General features: G+C 39.2%; 3 protein-coding genes and 3 long non-coding RNA genes across 8 annotated transcripts in view; 2 read left to right on the top strand and 4 right to left on the bottom strand.

Annotated features, from left to right (window-relative positions):
* Positions 1-21,490, top strand: part of LOC147842925 (uncharacterized) — a 959,952-nt gene that overhangs the window by 203,076 nt on the left and 735,386 nt on the right. The window lies entirely within an intron of this gene.
* Positions 1-21,490, bottom strand: part of si:ch211-225k7.4 — a 494,418-nt gene that overhangs the window by 397,796 nt on the left and 75,132 nt on the right.
* si:ch211-63p21.8 overlaps positions 1-21,490 on the top strand; it is a 120,733-nt gene that overhangs the window by 50,520 nt on the left and 48,723 nt on the right. Inside the window, exon 6 of the mRNA XM_087260268.1 lies at positions 10,239-10,384. The gene's annotated coding sequence lies outside the window, so the exon portion shown is untranslated. The remainder of the gene's footprint in view (positions 1-10,238; positions 10,385-21,490) is intronic.
* si:dkey-88n24.3 overlaps positions 1-21,490 on the bottom strand; it is a 285,177-nt gene that overhangs the window by 220,581 nt on the left and 43,106 nt on the right.
* Positions 2,370-15,309, bottom strand: LOC137496088 (kelch-like protein 33). Of its 3 annotated transcripts, none has more exons than XM_087260230.1 (5): positions 11,178-15,309; positions 6,520-7,459; positions 6,267-6,437; positions 4,915-5,708; positions 2,370-4,747 (listed from the first exon to the last, which is right to left on the bottom strand). In XM_087260230.1, the coding sequence occupies exons 1-4, from the start codon at positions 12,586-12,588 to the stop codon at positions 5,186-5,188; spliced, it is 3,045 nt and encodes a 1,014-aa protein (XP_087116356.1). In that variant the 5' UTR covers positions 12,589-15,309; the 3' UTR covers positions 2,370-4,747; positions 4,915-5,185. The 3 variants fall into 3 exon arrangements, with proteins under 3 accessions (XP_087116356.1, XP_087116355.1, XP_087116354.1); XM_087260229.1 differs by having other exon boundaries at positions 4,931-5,708; XM_087260228.1 differs by having other exon boundaries at positions 2,370-4,740; positions 4,935-5,708.
* Positions 7,564-10,851, bottom strand: LOC147842937 (uncharacterized). Its single transcript, XR_015495382.1, has 3 exons — positions 9,159-10,851; positions 8,668-8,840; positions 7,564-8,370 (listed from the first exon to the last, which is right to left on the bottom strand). It is a non-coding gene; the product is annotated as an uncharacterized LOC147842937 (long non-coding RNA).

Raw genomic sequence — 21,490 nt, 5'->3', positions numbered from 1 at the left:
CAGTTGGTGTTTCTGTGTGGAGTTTGCATGTTCTCCCTGCGTTCGCGTGGGTTTCCTCCGGGTTTCCCACACAGTCCAAAGACATGTGGTACAGGTGAAATGGGTAAGCTAAATTGTCCATAGTGTATGAGTGTATGTGTGTATGGATCTTTCCCAGAGATGGGTTGCAGCTGGAAGGGCATCCGTTGCGTAAAAATGTGCTTGATAAGTTGGCGGTTCATTCCGCTGTGGCGACCCCGGATTAATAAAGGGACTAATCTGACAAAAAACGAATGAAGAAGCATGAATACTTGTAAAGGAAACACAGGCCCTAAATGTGCCTATATGTGGATTTTTTCAAAATGCATGTGCGTGTAAACAATACAATTTGCACAAAAAATTATGGGTTTTTCTCTAAAAAATTAGTTACTCCATTCGTTTAGAGCATTATTATGAGCGTTTTACATTAACTAACGTGATTCAAACAAAGGATCTGCGATTAATGCAACTATGGGTTTTGGGAAACACTCGTCACTTCATCGTTCTTCCCTGAAGCGTGCATCGTACTATGATAGTTCAGCCGCGTTGTTTGGGAAACGCACTCTAGATCAACAGGTTGGAAAGTGTTCGTAGTATGCAGAAGAATATATGTTTGTTTGTTAGGTTATTTATTTATTTATTTTGTGGGGCGGCACGATGGCTTAGTACTTAGCACTGTCACCTCACAGCAAGAAGGTCGCCGATTCGAGTCCCAGCCGGGTCAGTTGGCATTTCTCTGTGGAGTTTGCATGTTCTCCCTGTGTTGGCATGGGTTTCCTCCGGGTGCTTCGGTTTCCCACACAGTTCAAACACATGCGCTATAGAGGAATTGGATAAACTAACCTGGTCGTGATGTGTGTATGTGAATGCAGGAGTGTATGAGTGTTTCCCAGTACTGGTTTGCAGCTGGAAGGGCACCTGCTGCATAAAACTTATGCTGGATAAGTGTGGCAATGCCTGATGAACAAAGGGACTAAGCCAAAGGAAAAATAATGAACATGAATGAACGTTTGTTTGTTTCACTATAAGAATTATAAGGGTTTGTAAACTCCTGGTCCACACTCCAGTCCAATTGGTGGCGGTAATGCTCCTGAAGCTGGTTGCACAATGTCATAAAATTACAAGAAGAAGAGGATCATTACAACTTGAATGGATTCTTCCTCATGCTAAATTCAGCCTCCAAAGACAATATAGACGGCATTACTACCTGAAGATTGGCCTTGATCAGCAACAGAATGGTATTTTTTTCTCTTTTATGCAGTTTTGTAGTGTGTAACTAGCATAATTAACTTAGTTAGGCAACTGACAAATAATGATTATGTGACAAAATAATTGTTGTTCCATGTTATTTTTTTAGATACAGTAGTCTAACTATCAGGAGTTTTTAGGCAATGAAAAATCATGCCTTAAGAAGGTAGTAGCATTTTATTCCCATTATTTCCATGCTAAATATGCAATGCAATGCTAAATCATCCGCTAACTAGTAAAACCAGTACGGCTGCAAGTTTGATCTGTGATAACAGTCACAAATCAAGCTAGCAGCAATCCTGGTTTTACTAGTTAGCTGATGACTTAACATCGACTAAAAACTCCTGATAAGGAATTTGTGACAGTGTAAGCTTATTTGACAGAATCGACATTGTAAAAAGTGCTAAAAAACTAAAGACAACTTGACTTTTTAGTATTTTAAAGATTGGTGGTTGACTTTAAAGTATTTAAAAGTATGGCGGTTCATTCCGCTGTGGGGACCCCTGATAAATAAGGAACTAAGCTGTAAGAAAATGAGTGAATGAATGAAAATTCTATATTGATGTACAGACAAAACATGTTTGCTACGATGTAGCTCTTAAAACGACATGCTAACAAAACTTTTTTTTCATTAAATGAATACACACACACACACACACACACATTCAAAGCAACATTTAACTAATTTGAATTAAACCTTGGCTTAACCTAATCTTGGCTGATAGTATCTGAGACACACTGTTAATAACTGATAACTAATTGATACTGTTGATAAATAATATTATATTTTAAAAATCTTCTACTGCATCTTGAATTGTATTTAACCATAAATGTATTTAATGTGAATGTGCATTTGGTCTTGATTTGCTGTAAGACATTTGGTTAATAATAATGCACTGTAATGTAATATTGTACAAAATTATGAGTGCACACATCGTGAGTATGATATTACTTTATTTACGTTCAAAAAGCAAGCAACAAAACAAGTATAAAATCTCACATAAAACTTCAGAAAATGTAACAAATGAGGCCATTAACAAAATATCGCAACAGATACTTGATGCGAATGTATTGATTTTTCTTTCTTTTTTTTCGAAAGCTGTAAACCTCCACTGCATCTCTCTCACTGTGGACTCTTCGACCTGCTAGCGTGTCCGTGAGGTAACATTAACCTCTTCTCTCTCATATGTTACACCAGCCTGATCTCATGAGGAATCATTTATTTGACATTTTGTTAGATTAGTTGCGAATTCAAATTCATTCAGTCATACAAAAATGTAAAGTTTTTAAAAGTAAGCATCATTGGGGGATGAGCAAATCCTACTAAAATGCAAGAATGAGATCGTACAAATTTTATACGAATTAGCTAAATCAAAACGTTTTTAATTGCAGTGAAATAGCATTGGTTACAGTGATACTTCTTTATTTAGGTACAAGAGTATCCGCAGAGCAGGTTTTCTCAACTGCATCTATCACAGGGTGTGTCTATTATCAGCCGCTAATGGATCAGCTGATAGACGCAGCTTTTTTCAGTGCCTATGACTGTTTCTCAATATCCATTCTTTAGCAGTCTTGCGTCCTCGTGTTCTCATGCAACGTAATCATCAGCTCCATAGGGTCAGTTCCAATACTCAAGACCACAAGTACAGAGGACGCGTAAAACTTCCCGGGTGTGATCTTGATATCGAGGACGCACCGATGCAGACTTGAACACCGAACTCGCTCTGGAAGTCCCAGAAGTCATTGCGACTGGAGGTGGGAAGCGCAGCATTTTATTTAGATTTATTATTAAAGTTCAGAGACATCACTTATTTACCTCAGGAGTTTCCCTAAATGAAACGGTGAAAGTAAACATCACTATAAACATCTTAATAAAGGAATAAACACATTAAGGGTGTTTGTTTGCTGAAATTCATATTAAAATCTGTTTTATTTATATTGTGAAGAGTATATTTATATTGTTTTTTATGCAAAGTATATATTTTGAAAAGGGGAAAACAATGAATCCTTGTATGAATGCTGCACCGTTTAAATAATTTACCATTTAAAACGCGTGAAGGTCAAATGACCATCAGGAAGAACACGGCATCTCATTTCTCAAAGGATGCGTTCTCTGCCTTCGCGGTGTCCTGAGTTCGTTCTTCCGAGGACACCTGGCAAGACCGATCTCCACAAGAACGCAGGTCCGTTCTCTGCGTCACTGACAAGTGACCAGCACTGGCCATTAAAGCCAATCACAGCCTATCCTGTTACACATGTGAACACAATGGCCAATTGTCGGTGTTTATGAACTTGATAGCGCTCAAAAATCAAGCTTGTTATTATTTACTTTTGTGTATTTGCTCTAAGTTGTTGTCTTCTGTCCCTGTACTTGAGATTTTTTTTGATACATTCAAAAATATTGTTTTTTTTTGAGCAGGTAAAGTTAAAGGTTTACATATTGAAGAGCAATTTGAATCAATGTACTCTATGATACCTCTAAAGAGATTATCCTGACTCTTTCGAGCTTTAATATGGCAATGTGTGGATGTTATTCGTTAACAGTCCAAAGGAGGTTCAATAAAATAAATGTTGGATATATATGCGGCACATTTGCCACTGCATTTATCTCTATTCACCTTATTCTCCGCAGATGAGCGGGCGCTGCCATTCTAATCTTTTTGGCACGAGACTTCAGGTCTCATTCACTTCCATTCATTTTTAGACATTAAAAACTGCTCGTTTCGCTGTTTGATGTTGCAAACTGATATTTTCTTATTAAATTATTCTACTTGGTCTGTATAGTCATGCAAACATTTGTTTGTAGAGCAAGTAGTTTGACCGTTTTTTGCTGTTTATTATTCCTTGTCATTTCTCCCATAGGCGACTGAAACGGAAGTTCTAAGACAATTGCGAAAACAGGCGCACTTCCGCATTTTAGAATAAGGTCAAAATGTTTATCTCAAAGGCCGATCCACTATGCATATGTCCTACGTCATGTACCAGAAAGATGTCTGCCATATCTTTCGCTTAAAGATATAATTCACCCAAAACTGACAATTTACGCACAATTTACACTCTCAAGTGGTTTTCAACCTTCTATTCAATCTCTTGAATACAAAATAAGATATTGAGAAATGTTGGAAGGCGACGCAGTGGGTAGCACGTTCGCCTCACAGCAAGAAGGTCGCTGGGTCTATCCCCGGCTCAGTTGGCGTTTCTGTGTTCTCCGGTTTCCCCCACAGTCCAAAGACATGTGGTACAGTTGAACTGGGTAGGCTAAATTGTCTGAGTGTATGAGTGCGTGTGTGTATGTGTGGATGTTTCCCAGAGATGGGTTGCGGCTAAAAGGGTATCCGCTGCTTAAAAACTTGCTGGATAAGTTAGCGGTTTATTCCGCTGTGGCGACCCCGGATTAATAAAGGGACTAAGCCGACAAGAAAATAAATTAATGAATTAGAAATGTTGGAAACCTGTGAGTCAGAGGTGCCCAAACTCGGTCCTGGAGGGCCGGTGTCCTGCAGAGTTTAGCTCCAACTTGCTCCAACACATCTGCCTGGAAGTTTCTAGTAAGCTAGTTAGAGCTTGATTACCTTGATCAGGTGTGTTTTATTAGCGTTGGAGCTAAAATCCCTTGGAAACCGGCCCTCCAGGACCGAGTTTGGGCACCCCTGCTGTAGGTGACTTACTGATAATCAGGCACTAAGCCAAAAGAAAACTAATGAATGAATGGAAACCTGCAACCATTGAAAAATACTATGGATGGTTGTTGGTTTTCAGAGTTCTTCCAAATATTAAAAAAACCCAAAGGTAGTTTGAAACCAGTGGAAGGTGAGTAAATGATGCCAAAATGTTTATTTTTTGGGTGAACTGTCCCTTTAACACTCAACCCTTACATTACTGTGCATTAACTATGCCATGCATTCAGGATTTTCCTCTCTCACTTTCTAAGGTGAGCAGGTATGGGCAACACGCAGGCAGCTACACATGTGTTTGGGCCTGGTGTCTGGCTCAAGTTCTCCCAGCATTCTGTAGTAGGATCATAGCGATGCACTGATCTGGTGTCACTGTAGTCCTCATGGGAATACCCTCCGATTACGTAGATCTTCCCCTCTAAGACTGCTGATGCTGACCCAACATGAGGCACTGAGAACGACATAATCGCACTCCAGGAGTTGGCCACAGGATCATAGACATCACAGGCTAATTGATCTTCCAGACTGCCTTGTGCATTGCTTGAAACTCCTCCAGCCACGTACAGACGGTCACCTAGGGTTTCCATGCAGTGCAGGGCTCTGTCCTTACTCATTTCAGCTAGGTAAGAGGATCTGGACTCAGGGTTGTACAGGATCATAGATGACAGACAGTGGTACTGGCTGTCGAGGCCTCCTGATATAAAGATTTTGCCATTCCATACTGTAGATGCATGACAACATAGAGTGTGCTCCAGTGGATGGACAAATCTGGAGAGAGTGAAAAACAAATACTTTAAAGAGTCATGTTCACAAACAACATTCTTTGCTTGGGCTTGATAAAGTGGGCTTGACAACTCACCTGTAGAAACACTTTCTCACACACATACACACACATTCAAAAACTCTAGCACTCGTACTCTAGCACTAAATTCTCTGAGCACATTATGTTATATGACTAGCACTTCTTGGGTATATTACCCCTTCTTGTTGAATCAATTAATGTCTCCGGAATTGTAAGTTGCTTTGGACAAAAGCGTCTGATAAATGACTAAATGTAAATGCTTGTTGATCCAGTATCATGTAGAGCAGTGTTTTCCAATCCTCTTCCAAGAGACACACAAAATGTCCTATTTAGAATGTCTCCCTTATCTCAAACCTTAAGTTTAAGTTTTGGAGTCTCGTCTAATGTTTAGATGACTTGATTTGGCTGATTTCGATTAAGAAAAACTTGAAAATGTGTAGTGCTTGTGTGCTTCCAGGAATAGGTTTGGAAAACCGATGAAGAGTTTGCCATTATTTATACTGTTATTTATTTACTCTACTAACCTCCAAGAGTTTTTGTTGGGGCAGTAGACTTCTACACTCTCCATGTTGACCTCAGAGTCTCTCTCTCCACCAATTGCATATATTTGATCATTTAGGACCACAAGAGCAAAGTTTCCTCTTTTCTCGTTCATATCAGCCAACCTTTGCCAAGTGTTTTGCATTGGATCATATCTGGACAAAAGAACAAAGGTTTTGGTATGAGAAACCAAACCTGGAGAAGGTCAAAGAAAATAAGCTGTATGATACATCTTACCTGTAGGTGCATTTCATAGTATCGTCTTTGCCGTAATAATACCGCCCTCCAACTATGTAGAGCTTCCCCATCACTGCACAAACTCCGTGATTGAATCTTGGTTTATCAGGTAAAGTTCCCAACGTTCTCCACTCTACTTTCTTCACCAATCCCACATGGTTCTGCAAGGAATTGCTAAACCACATTTCCCTGCAGGGAAGTCGTTTGTCAAGATTATCAGTGATTCTTTCACCACCAACAAGGACTAGACTGTGTTTAGGCATGTAGGCCCTGAAATTTGACTGGGCAGCTGGAGAACCAAAGCAGAACTCCTCAAGTAGAGAATTGTAGAGATGTTTGGCACCAATCCTAGGCCAGGATGTTATGGATTTCACTTCTTTGAACTCCTTATAGGTCATGAGATGGAACTGGATGGTTCCCATCAGCTCTTTGGCAAGTTTCACTCTTTGTCTTGGAAAGGCTTCAATCCAGGCCAGGACTGCCTTGAACACGGATAACTCAGAGGGAACACATAGAGAATCACTTTGAAGGTATTTCTTAAGTTTCTCTACAGGAAGGTCTAGGAATTTTGGAGTGATGGACACATCTTGAAAGTGCCTTAAGACAAAGTCATTGGCAAATGCATGTAATTCAGGCATTCCGTAGGCCTCTGCGAAAGACACAACATCCAGGCAGTTGTGAGCATCGGTTTCTTGATGCAGGAATTTAGTGCATAGTGAGAAGGCAGTCTGAAACTGTAATTGGAGCGATGTACAGGCCAGATCAAACACACAGCCCCATCCAAGAGCAAGAGCCCCACTGTAGCAGTAATGCAAGAGGACCTCAAACTTGCAAGCCCTGATCAACAACAGAGAAACCAATTCCTGCCGGCTCTCCTTCATGCCGCTGGTAAACATGCCTCTGAAGTAGTCACTGCTGGCAGCCAAGATCACCCGGTGAGCTTCATAAGAGTGGCACATAAACAAAAGTTTAGAAGTGGCTTTGAAAATTAGCACCTTAGTCACTATCCCACCAGCAGGATACTTTTTGAATAGGCTTTATTTTGATATTTGATTTAAAACTGTTTTTTGACTATTTACTTTAAACTATATTGCAACTACATGCCAACTAATTTTCTTGCTGCGGTCACACCAGATGCTGAAAAAACGTCAAGCGCAAGTGATTTACATGATAAAGGTGCAGTAGGCAATTGTCTTCAGAAACATTTGTTGTTGTGCTGGTTGAAAGTCTCTTCACAGTCCAATAGTAATGATTACAGTAAATGATGTAAATGTATTTATATGTATTTTTATATTTTGGCTAAGGCATAAAACTAAAAAATGTTAATCCAATCAAATAGAGTTGGGCCGACATCTCTTATAATTCCGATAAGTAGGTCAAACTGTCTGTCAGCAAATGCAGATTTGAACAACTGCGCAGATGTACTCATCTCCGCCGACCGAGTTTGTGCTGCACGTTCACGAGAGAGGGAGAGAGCATGCATGTGATCAGTAAAAACCTGCTGAATCAAAACTTTTTAAAACCTGAATCAATATTGGAGTTACCTTTGCACGCTGGAGAAAGGATGACACAATGGCTGGAGGATTTCTCTTAGACAGGTAATGTTCTGTTTTAAAGCTGTTTTAGCTTCATGCAAAGCCGATGTAACGTTAGATGTTGCTGTCACAAATGAGTTATATCTGCACAGAAGTGTTGTTCAGCTACTAAAATCTTCCGGTGAAAGATTGATAACGTTGATAATTTTCAGTTTTATAAGGGACTTTTACAGCAATGATAATGTCGATGTAATGTAATTTAAATTAGTTTAACAACAAAACACAAGTCAATACTGCTATTCAGCCTAGTCTCTCCCTATATTGTTTAACATGCAACTCTAATATTCGCTCTTAAATAGCTTGTCAGTTTGGCTTGCTCGCTGTTGGACAAGCACTAGTTGCTTTTAACACATGAGAGAGGGTTATTTTACTGTGCTCGTGTTTAAGGAGGCGTGGCTCTAGACGGCAGGGGAGGGACTGTGATTCAGAGATTTATGCTAAGCTGTTAGCATTGTGGAAGATCAACTACTGCACATTTAAGTCAATGCAAAGACGCGATTAGACATCCTGCAGCACTATATGCGTGGATAAGGTGGCGTGAATGAAGTAGCACGAGTTGAGCATTTTGCATGTTTGACGTGTTTAAATCTTAACTTCAGCAATAATTTGTGCCGCGTTAAATCAATCAGGAGCTTTTTTTTTTGTAAGAGCATGATTGACGTAGCACCTGTTGTTGGTGTCCCAAGGACAACAGTTCATCAAACTGGGCTGAAGTCCGTAGCACCGCTGAATGCATCCATCATTCATTTTGTTGTCGGCTTAGTCCCTTTTTTAATCCGGGGTCGCCCTTCCAGCCACAACCCATCTCTGGGAAACATCCACACACACATTCACACACACACTCATACACTACGGACAATTTAGCCTACCCAATTCATCTGTACCGCATGTCTTTGGACTGAGGGGGAAACCGGAACACCCGGAGGAAACCCACGTGAAGGCAGGGAGAACATGCAAACTCCACACAGAAATGCCAACTGAGCCGAGGTTCGACCCAGCGACCTTCTTGCTGTGAGGCGACAGCACTACCTACTGCGCCACTACCTTGCCTATGCCTCCATTATCCAGGTATAATTTCTGGAGGAGTTGGAAGAATTCACAGAGCTCAGCATACCTCTGAAAAGATCTAGTGGACTCTGACGTGGCGCTGAATGAATATTTGCTGTTTTTCAGCCTTCACAAAGCACAGCTACTTTCTCAATAAAATCCATGTTAGCCATTTAGCATCAAAGCTAGAGTCACCGGGCTGACAGAAGCCCAGCCCATGACGTGAATCCGAATCTATTGTGAAGTAATTTTGACGCGCAAATAAAACGGATTTGACAAGCGAATGACGTGAGTAAACTCAAAATGTTCAAGCATTTATTTATGTGCAAATGCCACGATTTAGCGGCACGTGCCGCATCTGGTGTGAACACAGCATTGGAGTGTTTGGAGACTGTAGGGTTATGGTTAATTGTTGGCATGTATTGTATATGTTTCTTATAGTCAGTAGAATGTTTGTTAGTGGAGCAGTAGTGGAACAGATATTAAGCAGCCAGTCTGCTAATACTCTAAAAACTGCTTATGGACTAGTTGCAGATGAATCTAACTTTGTAGTTAACAGAATGCTTAAAGGACCATAAAAATGCAGTCATACCTTTAAGTTTATTTTGCTATATTGCAATTAAACCCTAGTTTAATCATCACAAACTTCTTACTATTGTAAACCATATTTACCTCCTTAACACATATTTATCAGTTTTGCTATGTTGGTAGTGTTAAAATAAAACTTTTCTACTGTCACCATCCAAAAAGAAAAAAAAAAACTGTGTTTAAAAACTGTAATAATGACCAACTTATAAAGTTTCAAACTTTTCCATATTTGGTCACTGATTTTTTTTTTTTTTTTTTTTACATAATGCTAATTAACAATCTTTTTTTTTTTTTCTTTTCTTGTTGTTGTTGTATTTTTGACGACAAGTTTTTTTTTTTTTTTTTTTTTTGACAAGACTCGTATGTAGAGCTATTCGTTTAGTTTTTGACGGCAGATGGTGCTTAAGGCAAGGTTTTTTTTTTGTTTTTTTTTTACCAGGGGATGGTGCTGTAGGCTAGTTTTTAATGGAAGATGGTGCTGTAGACTAGTTTTTAACAGCAGATGGCACTCTAGGCATTTTCTTTACAGCAGATGGATGTTTTGATCGTTCTAAGCTAATTTGTTTTACAGCAAATGGTGCTCTAGGCTAGTTTTTTTATCCAAGGACGAGTGATTATATGTTCGGCTGAGTCATGTAAGCTGTTCGTAGTTGAGCACTGGCAATTTACATAAAAAAGTGAACATGTGCTCATATTGGACTTGCAATGCAAACATCAATTTCCAAATACATTCTTTCCCAATACCTAGAGAAGTGAATGAAATGGATATGATTGTGTGGATTAATCACCATCTGCTGTCAATCAGTGGTGCGGTTACTGAACAACTGACTTGAAATGTGAGAACTCTGTTAATGGGCTGGCACAGCCTGCATAACTTAAATGGCAAATGAACCAGTGAATTACCCAAGGTGAGATGAGCTATCTGGTGAGGCAGTGGCGCAGTAGGTAGTGCTGTCGCCTCACAGCAAGAAGGTTGCTGGTTCGAACCTCGGTTCAGTTGGAGTTTCTGTGTGGAGTTTGCATGTTCTCCCATGGGTTTCCTCCGGGTACTCCGGTTTCCCCCACAGTCCAAAGACATGCGGTACAGGTGAATTGGGTAGTCTAAATTTTCTGTAGTGTGTGTGTGTTGCGGCTGGAAGGGCATCTGCTGTGTAAAAACTTGCTGGATAAGTTCGCGGTTCATTCTGCTGTGGCGACCCCGGATTAATAAAGGGAATAAGTTGACAAGAAAATGAATGAATGAATGAATGAGATAAGCTATCTAAACATGCTTGGAGACCCAGATAAGCAATGAATTTATCTTTACTCTCAGTATGTCATTTTTCTACAATTGATTTACTTTTCACCTCGGGAGTGCAGAAATTGAAAGAAAAGTGATATTGGTGTTAGAAAGGGTGGATTATAAGTAAACTTTCCTAAGGGTCCTACCATGAAACACTCGTCCCTCTGCTTCGAGCTCCACATCACATCCCAGTCTCTGTGCCCACAGCTGTCCAATATGCCCTAAATGAACATTCAGATGTTCCTCAGCTGAAAACCTTTTTCTTTCTTCATTCTTCCCTCTTGTCTTGTCATCTTCTATCCGTTTCTCCTCTCGGCAGAGTTCCAGAACATCCAGAGCTTCCAGGCTAGCAGCAGCAGAGTAAACCGACTCAAAATTATCTTTGTTCAGATTGGAGATCGTACCAGTGTATGCAAACTCTACTACCGCTGCCAACCCCGAACTCTGAACTTCAGGACCCAAGCACAATACAGTATTCCTCTCTTGTCTGGGCTTCAATCTGAGCTTTGCCTGAATATAAAAACTGACCGCCGACAGGACAATTGAATGAACCTGGAATTGATGTCCATTTTCTGTGCACAGAGTCAAATCGGTGAGGACCAGATTCAGCATCATGTTCTCCAGAGTCTGGAAGACCACACTTGCAAATGCAGGATCAGAGTACAGCTTCTTAGGATAAACATCGACATCCTCGTCATCAGAATCTTCAAAACTGTAAAGTCCACCATATTCATTATCATCAGACGCTTGATTCTGTTTAGTCTGTTGCTTTTCGTCATGAGATGTTACGTTTTTTTCAGATCCTCCAGTCTCACTAGTACTCGTGGAAGCGGAAGCAAAGCGGTCATCTTCATCATTTTCATATTTATCAAACTCCTTAACAGGTCCTTTACTTTTATGAGCACACACAGCAAGTAAGTGGTCACCACTTCCAGAAGTAGTAGGTACACTTCTAGTATGTTCTTCATTGCTGTTGATGTCGACATATTTACAAACCAAACCATCACTGGTTGCAGAAGTTGCAGGTAAAATCTCATCTCCATCATCATTTTTTATTGCAGCCTTTAAACCATCAGCTGATGTAGCAGGAAACCTAACACTAAGTTCCTCATCAACATCATATGCCTTTTCGTTAATTTTGCAAGCAGACATCAAACCTTCACTCTTTCCAGATGTATCCTGAAAGCTCAAAGTAGATTCTTCTTCTTCTTCATCTTGAGATTCGTCAACTTTACCACTGCCATAACTTGCAAATGCATCCCTGTTAGCAACAGGCAGAGGATCCCTGCATACATCAACGTTATTGCTGTTGTCATTTGCACACATCACATCTACATGGTTGCTGTTTGCAGAAAAAGCAATACTACACCCTTCACCATCTTCAGCTTTCTTACATTCCCAATTAACTTGCATCTCTGTGTCTATCTCCTGCTCATCTTCCTCTTCTTGCTTCTCCTGATCTATCCATTCATTTTCACCATTTACACTTTCATCCTCTCTCGCAGATCTCCATGAACTTCTCCACTCGCTCTGCAGACACTGCTGATTTATTGCCATTGTGCAGAACTCTCGATTTCCGTCCAAATACCAACTAGATCCTCACTTCTGTTCAAAGCCCAAGAAAAAGCTCCATCTCAACTGATGTGGGACCTGGTACTGTAGTCAGGTGTGTGAGAAAAGAGCAGTGTATCATGAGCTCAGACCAAACATAGCGCTATTTTTACCTCCAGCATTCTGTAACATCACATCTCGAGCCATCTAAGAATGATGGGCTGAATTTAGTGTGGTCATGCTGTATATTTACCAGTGTCTGAAGCTCATTGATGGGCTGCTTGTTGTAACATTGATATCAGGATGTGCTTTGTGTAAAATCTGATCCCCCATGTGAAGAAGTACTAGTACTAGTAACCATACTATAGCAAAGTGTGTTATTCTTGATATATTACAGTATCTACAACTCTTTGTTAATGAATGTTCCAGCATGCTGTTAACTTGAATTGTATACTTTAGATTTACTACAGTAAACTGTGGTGTATTGTAGTATAATGTACTCTATAGTATAGGAAACTAAAGTATTGGGTCATTTGTTTATTATTACAGTTGTTCTGTTACCATAGCAACTATAGAACCACCACGACAGATCAATTACTGTTGTTGTTCTGTTACCATAGTAACTATAAAATCACCACAATGTATTACTGTAGTTGTTGTTACCATAGCAATGGTAGAATCACCACAACAGATTACTATAGTTGTGCTGTTACTATAGCAACTATGAAATCACCACAACAGATCAAATACTGTAATTGTTGTCACCATAGCAACTGTGGAATCACCACAAAAGGTCAATTTCTATAGTGGGGTTACCATAGCAACTATGGAATCAACAAAACAGATTAATTTCTGAAATTTTTGTTACCATAGCAACTACTGAACCATCACAACAGATCAATTTCTATAGTGGTGTTACCATAGCAACTTTAGAATCACCACAACATATTAATTACTATAGTTGTTTTGTTCCATAGCAACTATGGAATCACCACAACAGATCAAATCCTGTAATTGTTGTCACCATAGCAACTGTGGAATCACCACAAAGGGTCAATTTCTATAGTGGGGTTACCATAGCAACTGTTGAATCAACAAAACAGATTAATTTCTGTAATTGTTGTTACCATAGCAACTACTGAACCACCACAACAGATCAATTTCTATAGTGGTGTTACCATAGCAACTTTAGAATCACCACAACATATTAATTACTATAGTTGTTTTGTTCCATAGCAACTATGGAATCACCACAACAAATTACTGTAGTAGTTGTTACCATAGCAGCTGTTGAATCACAACAACAGGTCAAATTTTTAAGTGTGTTACCATGGCAACTTTAGTAACATAACTACGGTAATTAATATGTTGTGGTGATTCTACAGTTGCTATGGCAACACAACAACTACAGTAATTAATCTATTGTGGTAATTCTACGGCAACTGTAAAATCACATGACCACACAGAACTAAATTGTAGGCATCCAAAGCGTTGTAGGCCTTTAACTTTTGTCTTGTAAAATCACTTGGAGTTTAAATGAGATAGTTGTATATTTCGGGCTGGATGCTTGGCCATTTCATCTTATCTAATATCCATTGGGAGGGTGCTATCGCAAATGGACCTGTCAGCTGAACGTCGCTCACTTTAACATTAATTTTGCAGAATCACTGGGTGTTAAGCTGTTATAATACACTGAAAGCATTATGTAAACAATATATAATATGTACTCTATATAACTTTTCTCTAATGCTGTGATCACACCAGATGCGGAAAAGCGTCAAGCGCGAGTGATTTACATGTTAAGTCAATGCAAAGACACGAATGGACATCCTGCAGTGCAAATGAGTTTAGCGTTTTGCGTTAACCAATCAGGAGCTTGCTCTTGTGGGGGCGTTATTACGACGTAGCGCCTGTTGTTGATGTTAAGTTTCTGGAGGGGTTGATAAACTCGCAGAGCTGGGTGCACCTCTGAACGGATCTAGTGGACTCGGACACTGCTCCAAATGAATCAACGCTGTTTTTCAGCCTTCATAAAGCACATTAACAGTTTTTTTTTTCCTCAACAAAATCCATGTTAGCCATTTAGCAATGAAGCTACAGTCACAGGGCAGATAGAAGCCCTACCCATCTCGAGAATCCGCATCTTTTCTAAAGTGAATTTGACACGCGAATAAAGCGGATTTTGACACGCGAATAAACGGGTAAACTCAATGTTCACATGTCTATATGCAAATATTGTGATTTAGCCGCGCGTTCTGTGTCTGGTGTGAACATAGCATAATACAACAACTAACTCTGTATTCGCATCAAAAGCCATTTCCTCACTGTAAGTGCTAGCGCTCCTTTTTTTCTGCAACTTTGCTGAGCGCACATCCTGAATGTTTACAAATCGGTAATTTGTCTATAGAATCACCACAACAGGAGTCTGTTCTTTGTACCTTGCTTAAATGATCCAAGATGATTTGGCTGATCTTGGATCTTTTAATCTTGATAGCTGATCTCTGTTTAATTTGGTTCTTCAAACAAGTTCGTGAATCAGATTAAAATGTCTGGATGAACTGATCTGAAATCGCTGCGTGTGTTGTGAAGGACAGATGTATCGATCCTCAAAATCAGGATCAGCAATGCAACGATTGGCTGACGGCACAGCAGCTTAATGACTTAATCTGATTAATATTTCATTATCCATGTGAGCATGGAAATCATCAATAACCAAATTGATCTAACAGAGTAATCCACATACGATGAACAGACCCCAGATTAATTACTGTAGTTGTTGTCGTTACCATAGCTACTATAGAATCACCACAAAAGATCAATTTCTATAGTGGTGTTACCATAGCAACTTTAGAATTACCACAACAGATTAGATACTGTAGTTGTTATGTTACCATAGCAACTGTACAATCACCACAAAAGATTAAATCCTATAGTTGTTGTTACCATAGCAACTGTAGATTCGCCACAACAACTCGATTCCTATAGTGGTGTTACTATAGCAACTTTAGAATTACACAACAGATTAAGTGCTGTAGGGTGAGGCAGTGGTGCAGTAGGTAGTGCTGTCGCCTCACAGCAAGAAGGTCGCTTTTTTGAACCTCGGCTCAGGTGGAGTTTGCATGTTCTCCCTGTCTTCGCGTGGGTTTCCTCCTGGTGCTTCGGTTTCCCCCACAGTCCAAGGACATGTGTTACAGGTGAATTGGGTAGGCTAAATTGTCCGTAGTGCATGAGTGTGTGTGTGTGAATGTGTGTTTGGATGTTTTCCAGAGATGGGTTGTGGCTGGAAGGGTATCCGCTGCGTAAAAAACTTGCTGGATAAATTGGTGGTTCATTCCGCTGTGGCAACCCCGGATTAATAAAGGGACTAAGCCGACAAGAAAATGAATGAATTAATTAATTGCTGTAGTTGTTGTTACCGTAGCAACTGTAAAATCACCACAACAGATTAATTACTGTAGTTGTTACCATAGTAACTTTAGGATCACCACAACAGATTAATTACTGTAGTTGTTACCATAGCAACTGTAGAATCCCCACAACAGATTAATTACTGTAGTTGTTACCATAGGAACTGTAGGATCACCACAAGAGATTAATTACTGTAGTTGTTACCATAGCAACTGTAGGATCACCACAAGAGATTAATTACTGTAGTTGTTACCATAGCAACTGTAGGATCACCACAACAGATTAATTACTGTAGTTGTTACCATAATAACTTTAGGATCACCACAACAGATTAATTACTGTAGTTGTTACCATAGCAACTGTAGGATCACCACAAGAGATTAATTACTGTAGTTGTTACCATAGCAACTGTAGGATCACCACAACATATTAATTACTGACGTTGTTACCATAGCAACTGTAGAATCCCCACAACAGATTAATTACTGTTGTTGTTACCATAGCAACTGTAGGATCACCACAACAGATTAATTACTGTAGTTGTTACCATAGCAACTGTAGAATCCCCACAACAGATTAATTACTGTAGTTGTTACCATAATAACTTTAGGATCACCACAAGAGATTAATTACTGTAGTTGTTACCATAGCAACTGTAGGATCACCACAACAGATTAATTACTGTAGTTGTTACCATAGCAACTGTAGGATCACCACAACAGATTAATTACTGTAGTTGTTACCATAGCAACTTTAGAATCCCCACAACAGATTAATTACTGTAGTTGTTACCATAGGAACTGTAGGATCACCACAAGAGATTAATTACTGTAGTTGTTACCATAGCAACTGTAGAATCCCCACAACAGATTAATTACTGATGTTGTTACCATAGCAACTGTAGGATCACCACAACAGATTAATTACTGTAGTTGTTACCATAGCAACTGTAGAATCCCCACAACAGATTAATTACTGTAGTTGTTACCATAGGAACTGTAGGATCACCACAAGAGATTAATTACTGTAGTTGTTACCATAGCAACTGTAGAATCCCCACAACAGATTAATTACTGTAGTTGTTACCATAGCAACTGTAGGATCACCACAAGAGATTAATTACTGTAGTTGTTACCATAGCAACTGTAGGATCACCACAACAGCTTAATTACTGTAATTGTTACCATAGCAACTGTAGGATCACCACAACAGATTAATTACTGTAGTTGTTACCATAGCAACTGTAGGATCACCACAAGAGATTAATTACTGTAGTTGTTACCATAGCAACTGTAGGATCACCACAACAGATTAATTACTGTAGTTGTTACCATAGCAACTGTAGGATCACCACGACAGATAAATTACTGTAGTTGTTACCATAGCAACTGTAGGATCACCACAACATATTAATTACTGTCCTTGTTACCATAGCAACTGTAGAATCCCCACAACAGATTAATTACTGTAGTTGTTACCATAGCAACTTTAGGATCACCACAACAGCTTAATTACTGTAGTTGTTACCATAGCAACTGTTGGATCACCACAACAGATTAATTACTGTAGTTGTTACCATAGCAACTGTAGAATCCCCACAACAGATTAATTACTGTAGTTGTTACTATAGCAACTATAGAATCACCATCTACTATCATTTAGCATCTACTATAAATTAATAATATATATATTTTTATTTATTTTAGGCTAAAAGACAATTAAATTATATTTTTGAGCTGAAAGACATCCCAACATCAACACTGACATTTTGTACTTTATTCTGCATGTTTCTGTACTTTCTCACCTATTTTTTTAATGCATGCTTTTTTTATTCCCCTGAAAGCAATTATTTTATCTACTATTGAATACCTTCAACTTCAATGTCATCAATTCTTATTTGAATATTAATAAAAAAAAAATGCTGTGTTGAATTTAATAAGATCACCCTGTCTGAAAATGCATTACTAACTTATGTGCCTGAACCTAATCTACTTTTTGAAAATATTTGCACATATTTTCACCTCAGCCTTAAACAGCATGGAAGAAATCACCTGTTGTTCTATTCTCAGGTCTGCATCTTTTGCACAATTTTTTTTCTTTAGATATTTTTTAGGGGGGTCAGGGTGGGTGTCATCTGTTCTGTGATCTTTCTCTTGTCTGTGTCTGACTTTTCTGGCTCATTCTGGGCCATTAAAATCTTTGGAGCGAGTGCTGGAGCATGTGACGGTGGCTCAAGGCATTAGATTCTGATCCCGTCAGTGGAATCATGTTTCTCCTCCACAGCCTGAGAATGTTATCTGGGTCAAGGAGGCCGCAGCTGATGCAAACAAGCAGTTTATAGACTTCAGGGCTCTTATGTTTTTCCTCCTCTCAAAGTTCAATTATTGATAAAAATATATATTACCTGTAATATTATCAATAGTTAACATTAAAATCACATATTACAAAATACGATTGACATTTCATTTATTAAAAACTATTTTGGCGGCACAGTGGTGTCGCATTGTGGCCTCAAAGCATGAAGGACTCTGGTTCAAGTCCTGGCTGGGTCAGTTGGCATTTCCGTGTGGCGTTTGTATGTTCTGCCTGTGTACTTCTATAGTTGCTATAGTAACAACTACAGTAATTAATCTGTTGTGGGGATTCTACAGTTGGCTTGGTTTTTTTCTGGGTGCTCCGGTTTCCCCCACAGTCTAAACAAATGCAGTATAGGGGAATTGATGAACTAAAGTGGCTGTATTGTATGACTGTGTATGGGTGTTTTCCAGTGCTAAGTTGTCACTGAAAGGGCATCCACTGTGTAAAACATACACTGGAAAAGTTAGCAGTTCATTTCGCTGTGCTGACCCCTGATATTTGGGGACTAAGCCAAAGGAAAATAACTGAAGAACTATATTTGAATACACACACACACACACACATATATATATATATATATATATATATATATATATATATATATATATATATATATATATATATATATATATATATATATATATATGTATGTGTATGTATATATATATGTGTGTGTGTGTACAGTATATATATATATATATATATATATATATATATATATATATATAAATGTAAGTATGTATATATGTGTGTGTGTGTGTGTGTATGTATGTATATATATATATATATATATATATATATATATATATATATATATATATTTATATATATATACACACACACATGTGCAATTGTCACCGACTCGGTCCCAGTCATTCCCCTCGCTGGCCAGCAGAGGCCACCATCTCCGGACTTCTAAGCATTACATCATCTATTTACCCTGATCATGCACACCTGAACTGCATCCCGCTAATGACCCACGTACCCTTTATAAGCCAGCACCAAACGCTCATTCAGTGCGAAGTCTTGTTTAGCCCCGGCCAGCATTTCTGAGCGTTATTCCTGCCTGACTCCTTGTGTATTACTCCAGCCTGTTTCTTGACTCTGCTTCGCCTTTTGCCTGCCCACGACCCACGCCCTGTATACGGACTCTGATACTCGCTGCCTGCCCACGAACCACGCCTGTTATACGGACTCTGATGTTCGCTACCTGCCCACGACCCACGCCTGGTTCACGGACTCTGATACTAGCAGCCTGCCCTCGATCTATGCCTGGTAATCCTCCCTGTGTCTATTCATCGCCAGTCTTTATTCATCACAGACTGTTGTTGTTGTGTGTTTGCATGTTAGTGCATATTGTGTGTGTGAATAAGTGCTTGAGCAATAAATACTGCATAATGGATCCCTCCGTGTCAGTCTCCTCGTTACAGAAATATTGACTCGAAACCTTGCATGCAATGGCACACACACACACACACACACACCAATAGACCCAAGTCTATTCTTTGTTTATTTTATTTTTATGTATGTCAGTGCTGTAAATGTGCCAGAAAGTTTAACCTGGTATTATAAAATCAATCTGCTGCATCTGACGCTATTGCTGAGTCTTTAATATAATGTAATTACTTCAGGGGTCGCAATCCAATAAAACTAGTAACTATAAGCCACTATAGTAAATCAAATCAAATCAGGCCTTCATTTGTCACATACACTTTTTTAATAGTGAAATTGAACCCCCCGACCATACACAAACATCAATCTTCAGGGGAGACAGGTCAAAGGAGGAAGCATTCAGAAACGAAGTAAGATACATCTGGACAGTTAGGCAAAAAAAAAAAAACACCCCCTTTATTAGTACACATGAACAGGACACAAAATTGACACAGGGGATGGTAACAGGGGAAATGGAAAACAATTCGATGAGTGCGGGCATCCAACTGGTCAGTAGTAGTAGACAGTTGTATATAGTAACTATTGATTACTGCAACTCTCTACTAGCAGGGCTTCCAGCTAACTCTATCAAGCCTCTTCAGCTGCTTCAGAACGCAGCAGCACGAGGGGTCTTTAATGAACCTAAAAGAGCACATGTCACTGCGCTGCTCATCCGTTTGCACTGGCTGCCAGTTGCTGCTCGCATCAAATTCAAAGCTCTGATGTTTGCTTACAAAGCCACTTCTGGCTTTGCTCCTCATCTGCTCTCACTTCTGCAGATTTATGTGCCCTCCAGAAACTTGCGTTTTGTGAATGAACGTCGCCTCATGGTTCCATCCCAAAGAGGGAAGAAAACACTTTCCCGAACGCTCGCATTCAATCTGCCCAGTTGGTGGAATGAACTCCCAAACTGCATCAGAACGGCAGATTCACTCGCTGTCTTCAAGAAACGACTAAAAACTCAACTATTTAGTCTCCACTTCACTTCCTAATCTGCAATTGCCTCTCTGGCTATACCACTAACTGTACTCAAAAACAAACAAAAAAACACTTACATTACTAATGCTTTCCTTCTTAGACTTTACAGACCTGAAACTTGCCTACAGCACTTACTCATTGTTGCTCTTATAGTTGTGTAAATTGCTTCCTTGTCCTCATTTGTAAGTCGCTTTGGATAAAAGCGTCTGCTAAATGACTAAATGTAAATAAACGACTTTTTTTAGTAGGTTATGGATAAAATATGGTGATTCCTATGGTTTAATAAAAATAAATAGATTTCTGGAAATCATAAGGAGACCCCCCCTTATTGTCCTGTGACCCCTCAGGGGGTCCTGACCTTCATTTTGAGAACCACTGATTTGTATGATTAGAGCAAAACATAAATAGACCAAACACCAACAGATCTAGAAAACTGAAAACACACATCACATCTAAAGAATCTTACACCTTAAACAGAAGAACCTTAAACCTTTATCTTAAACACTGATGTTAAAACTTTAACAGCTCATTGTAGAATGACAGATAAAATGGAGAAATCAAACATTAGGCAATGTTGAAGCACAAACTGCAGATTCACTCAGAAACTTTTAAAATGACAAATCAAACATAAAAGTAGAACGTGAATGTAAATAAACACACAAACACATCTTGATTTACTCAGACATAAGCATGACTTCTGTTCGTTTGGAATCCTTTGGAGTGTGGAAAACAT

Source organism: Danio rerio, chromosome 7 (genome assembly GCF_052040795.2).
Source record: "Danio rerio strain M-AB ecotype USA chromosome 7, GRCz13ab, whole genome shotgun sequence".
NCBI classification, from domain to species: domain Eukaryota; kingdom Metazoa; phylum Chordata; class Actinopteri; order Cypriniformes; family Danionidae; genus Danio; species Danio rerio.
Note: the sequence above shows the minus strand (reverse complement) of the source record. Positions and strands in the feature narration are given on the sequence as shown.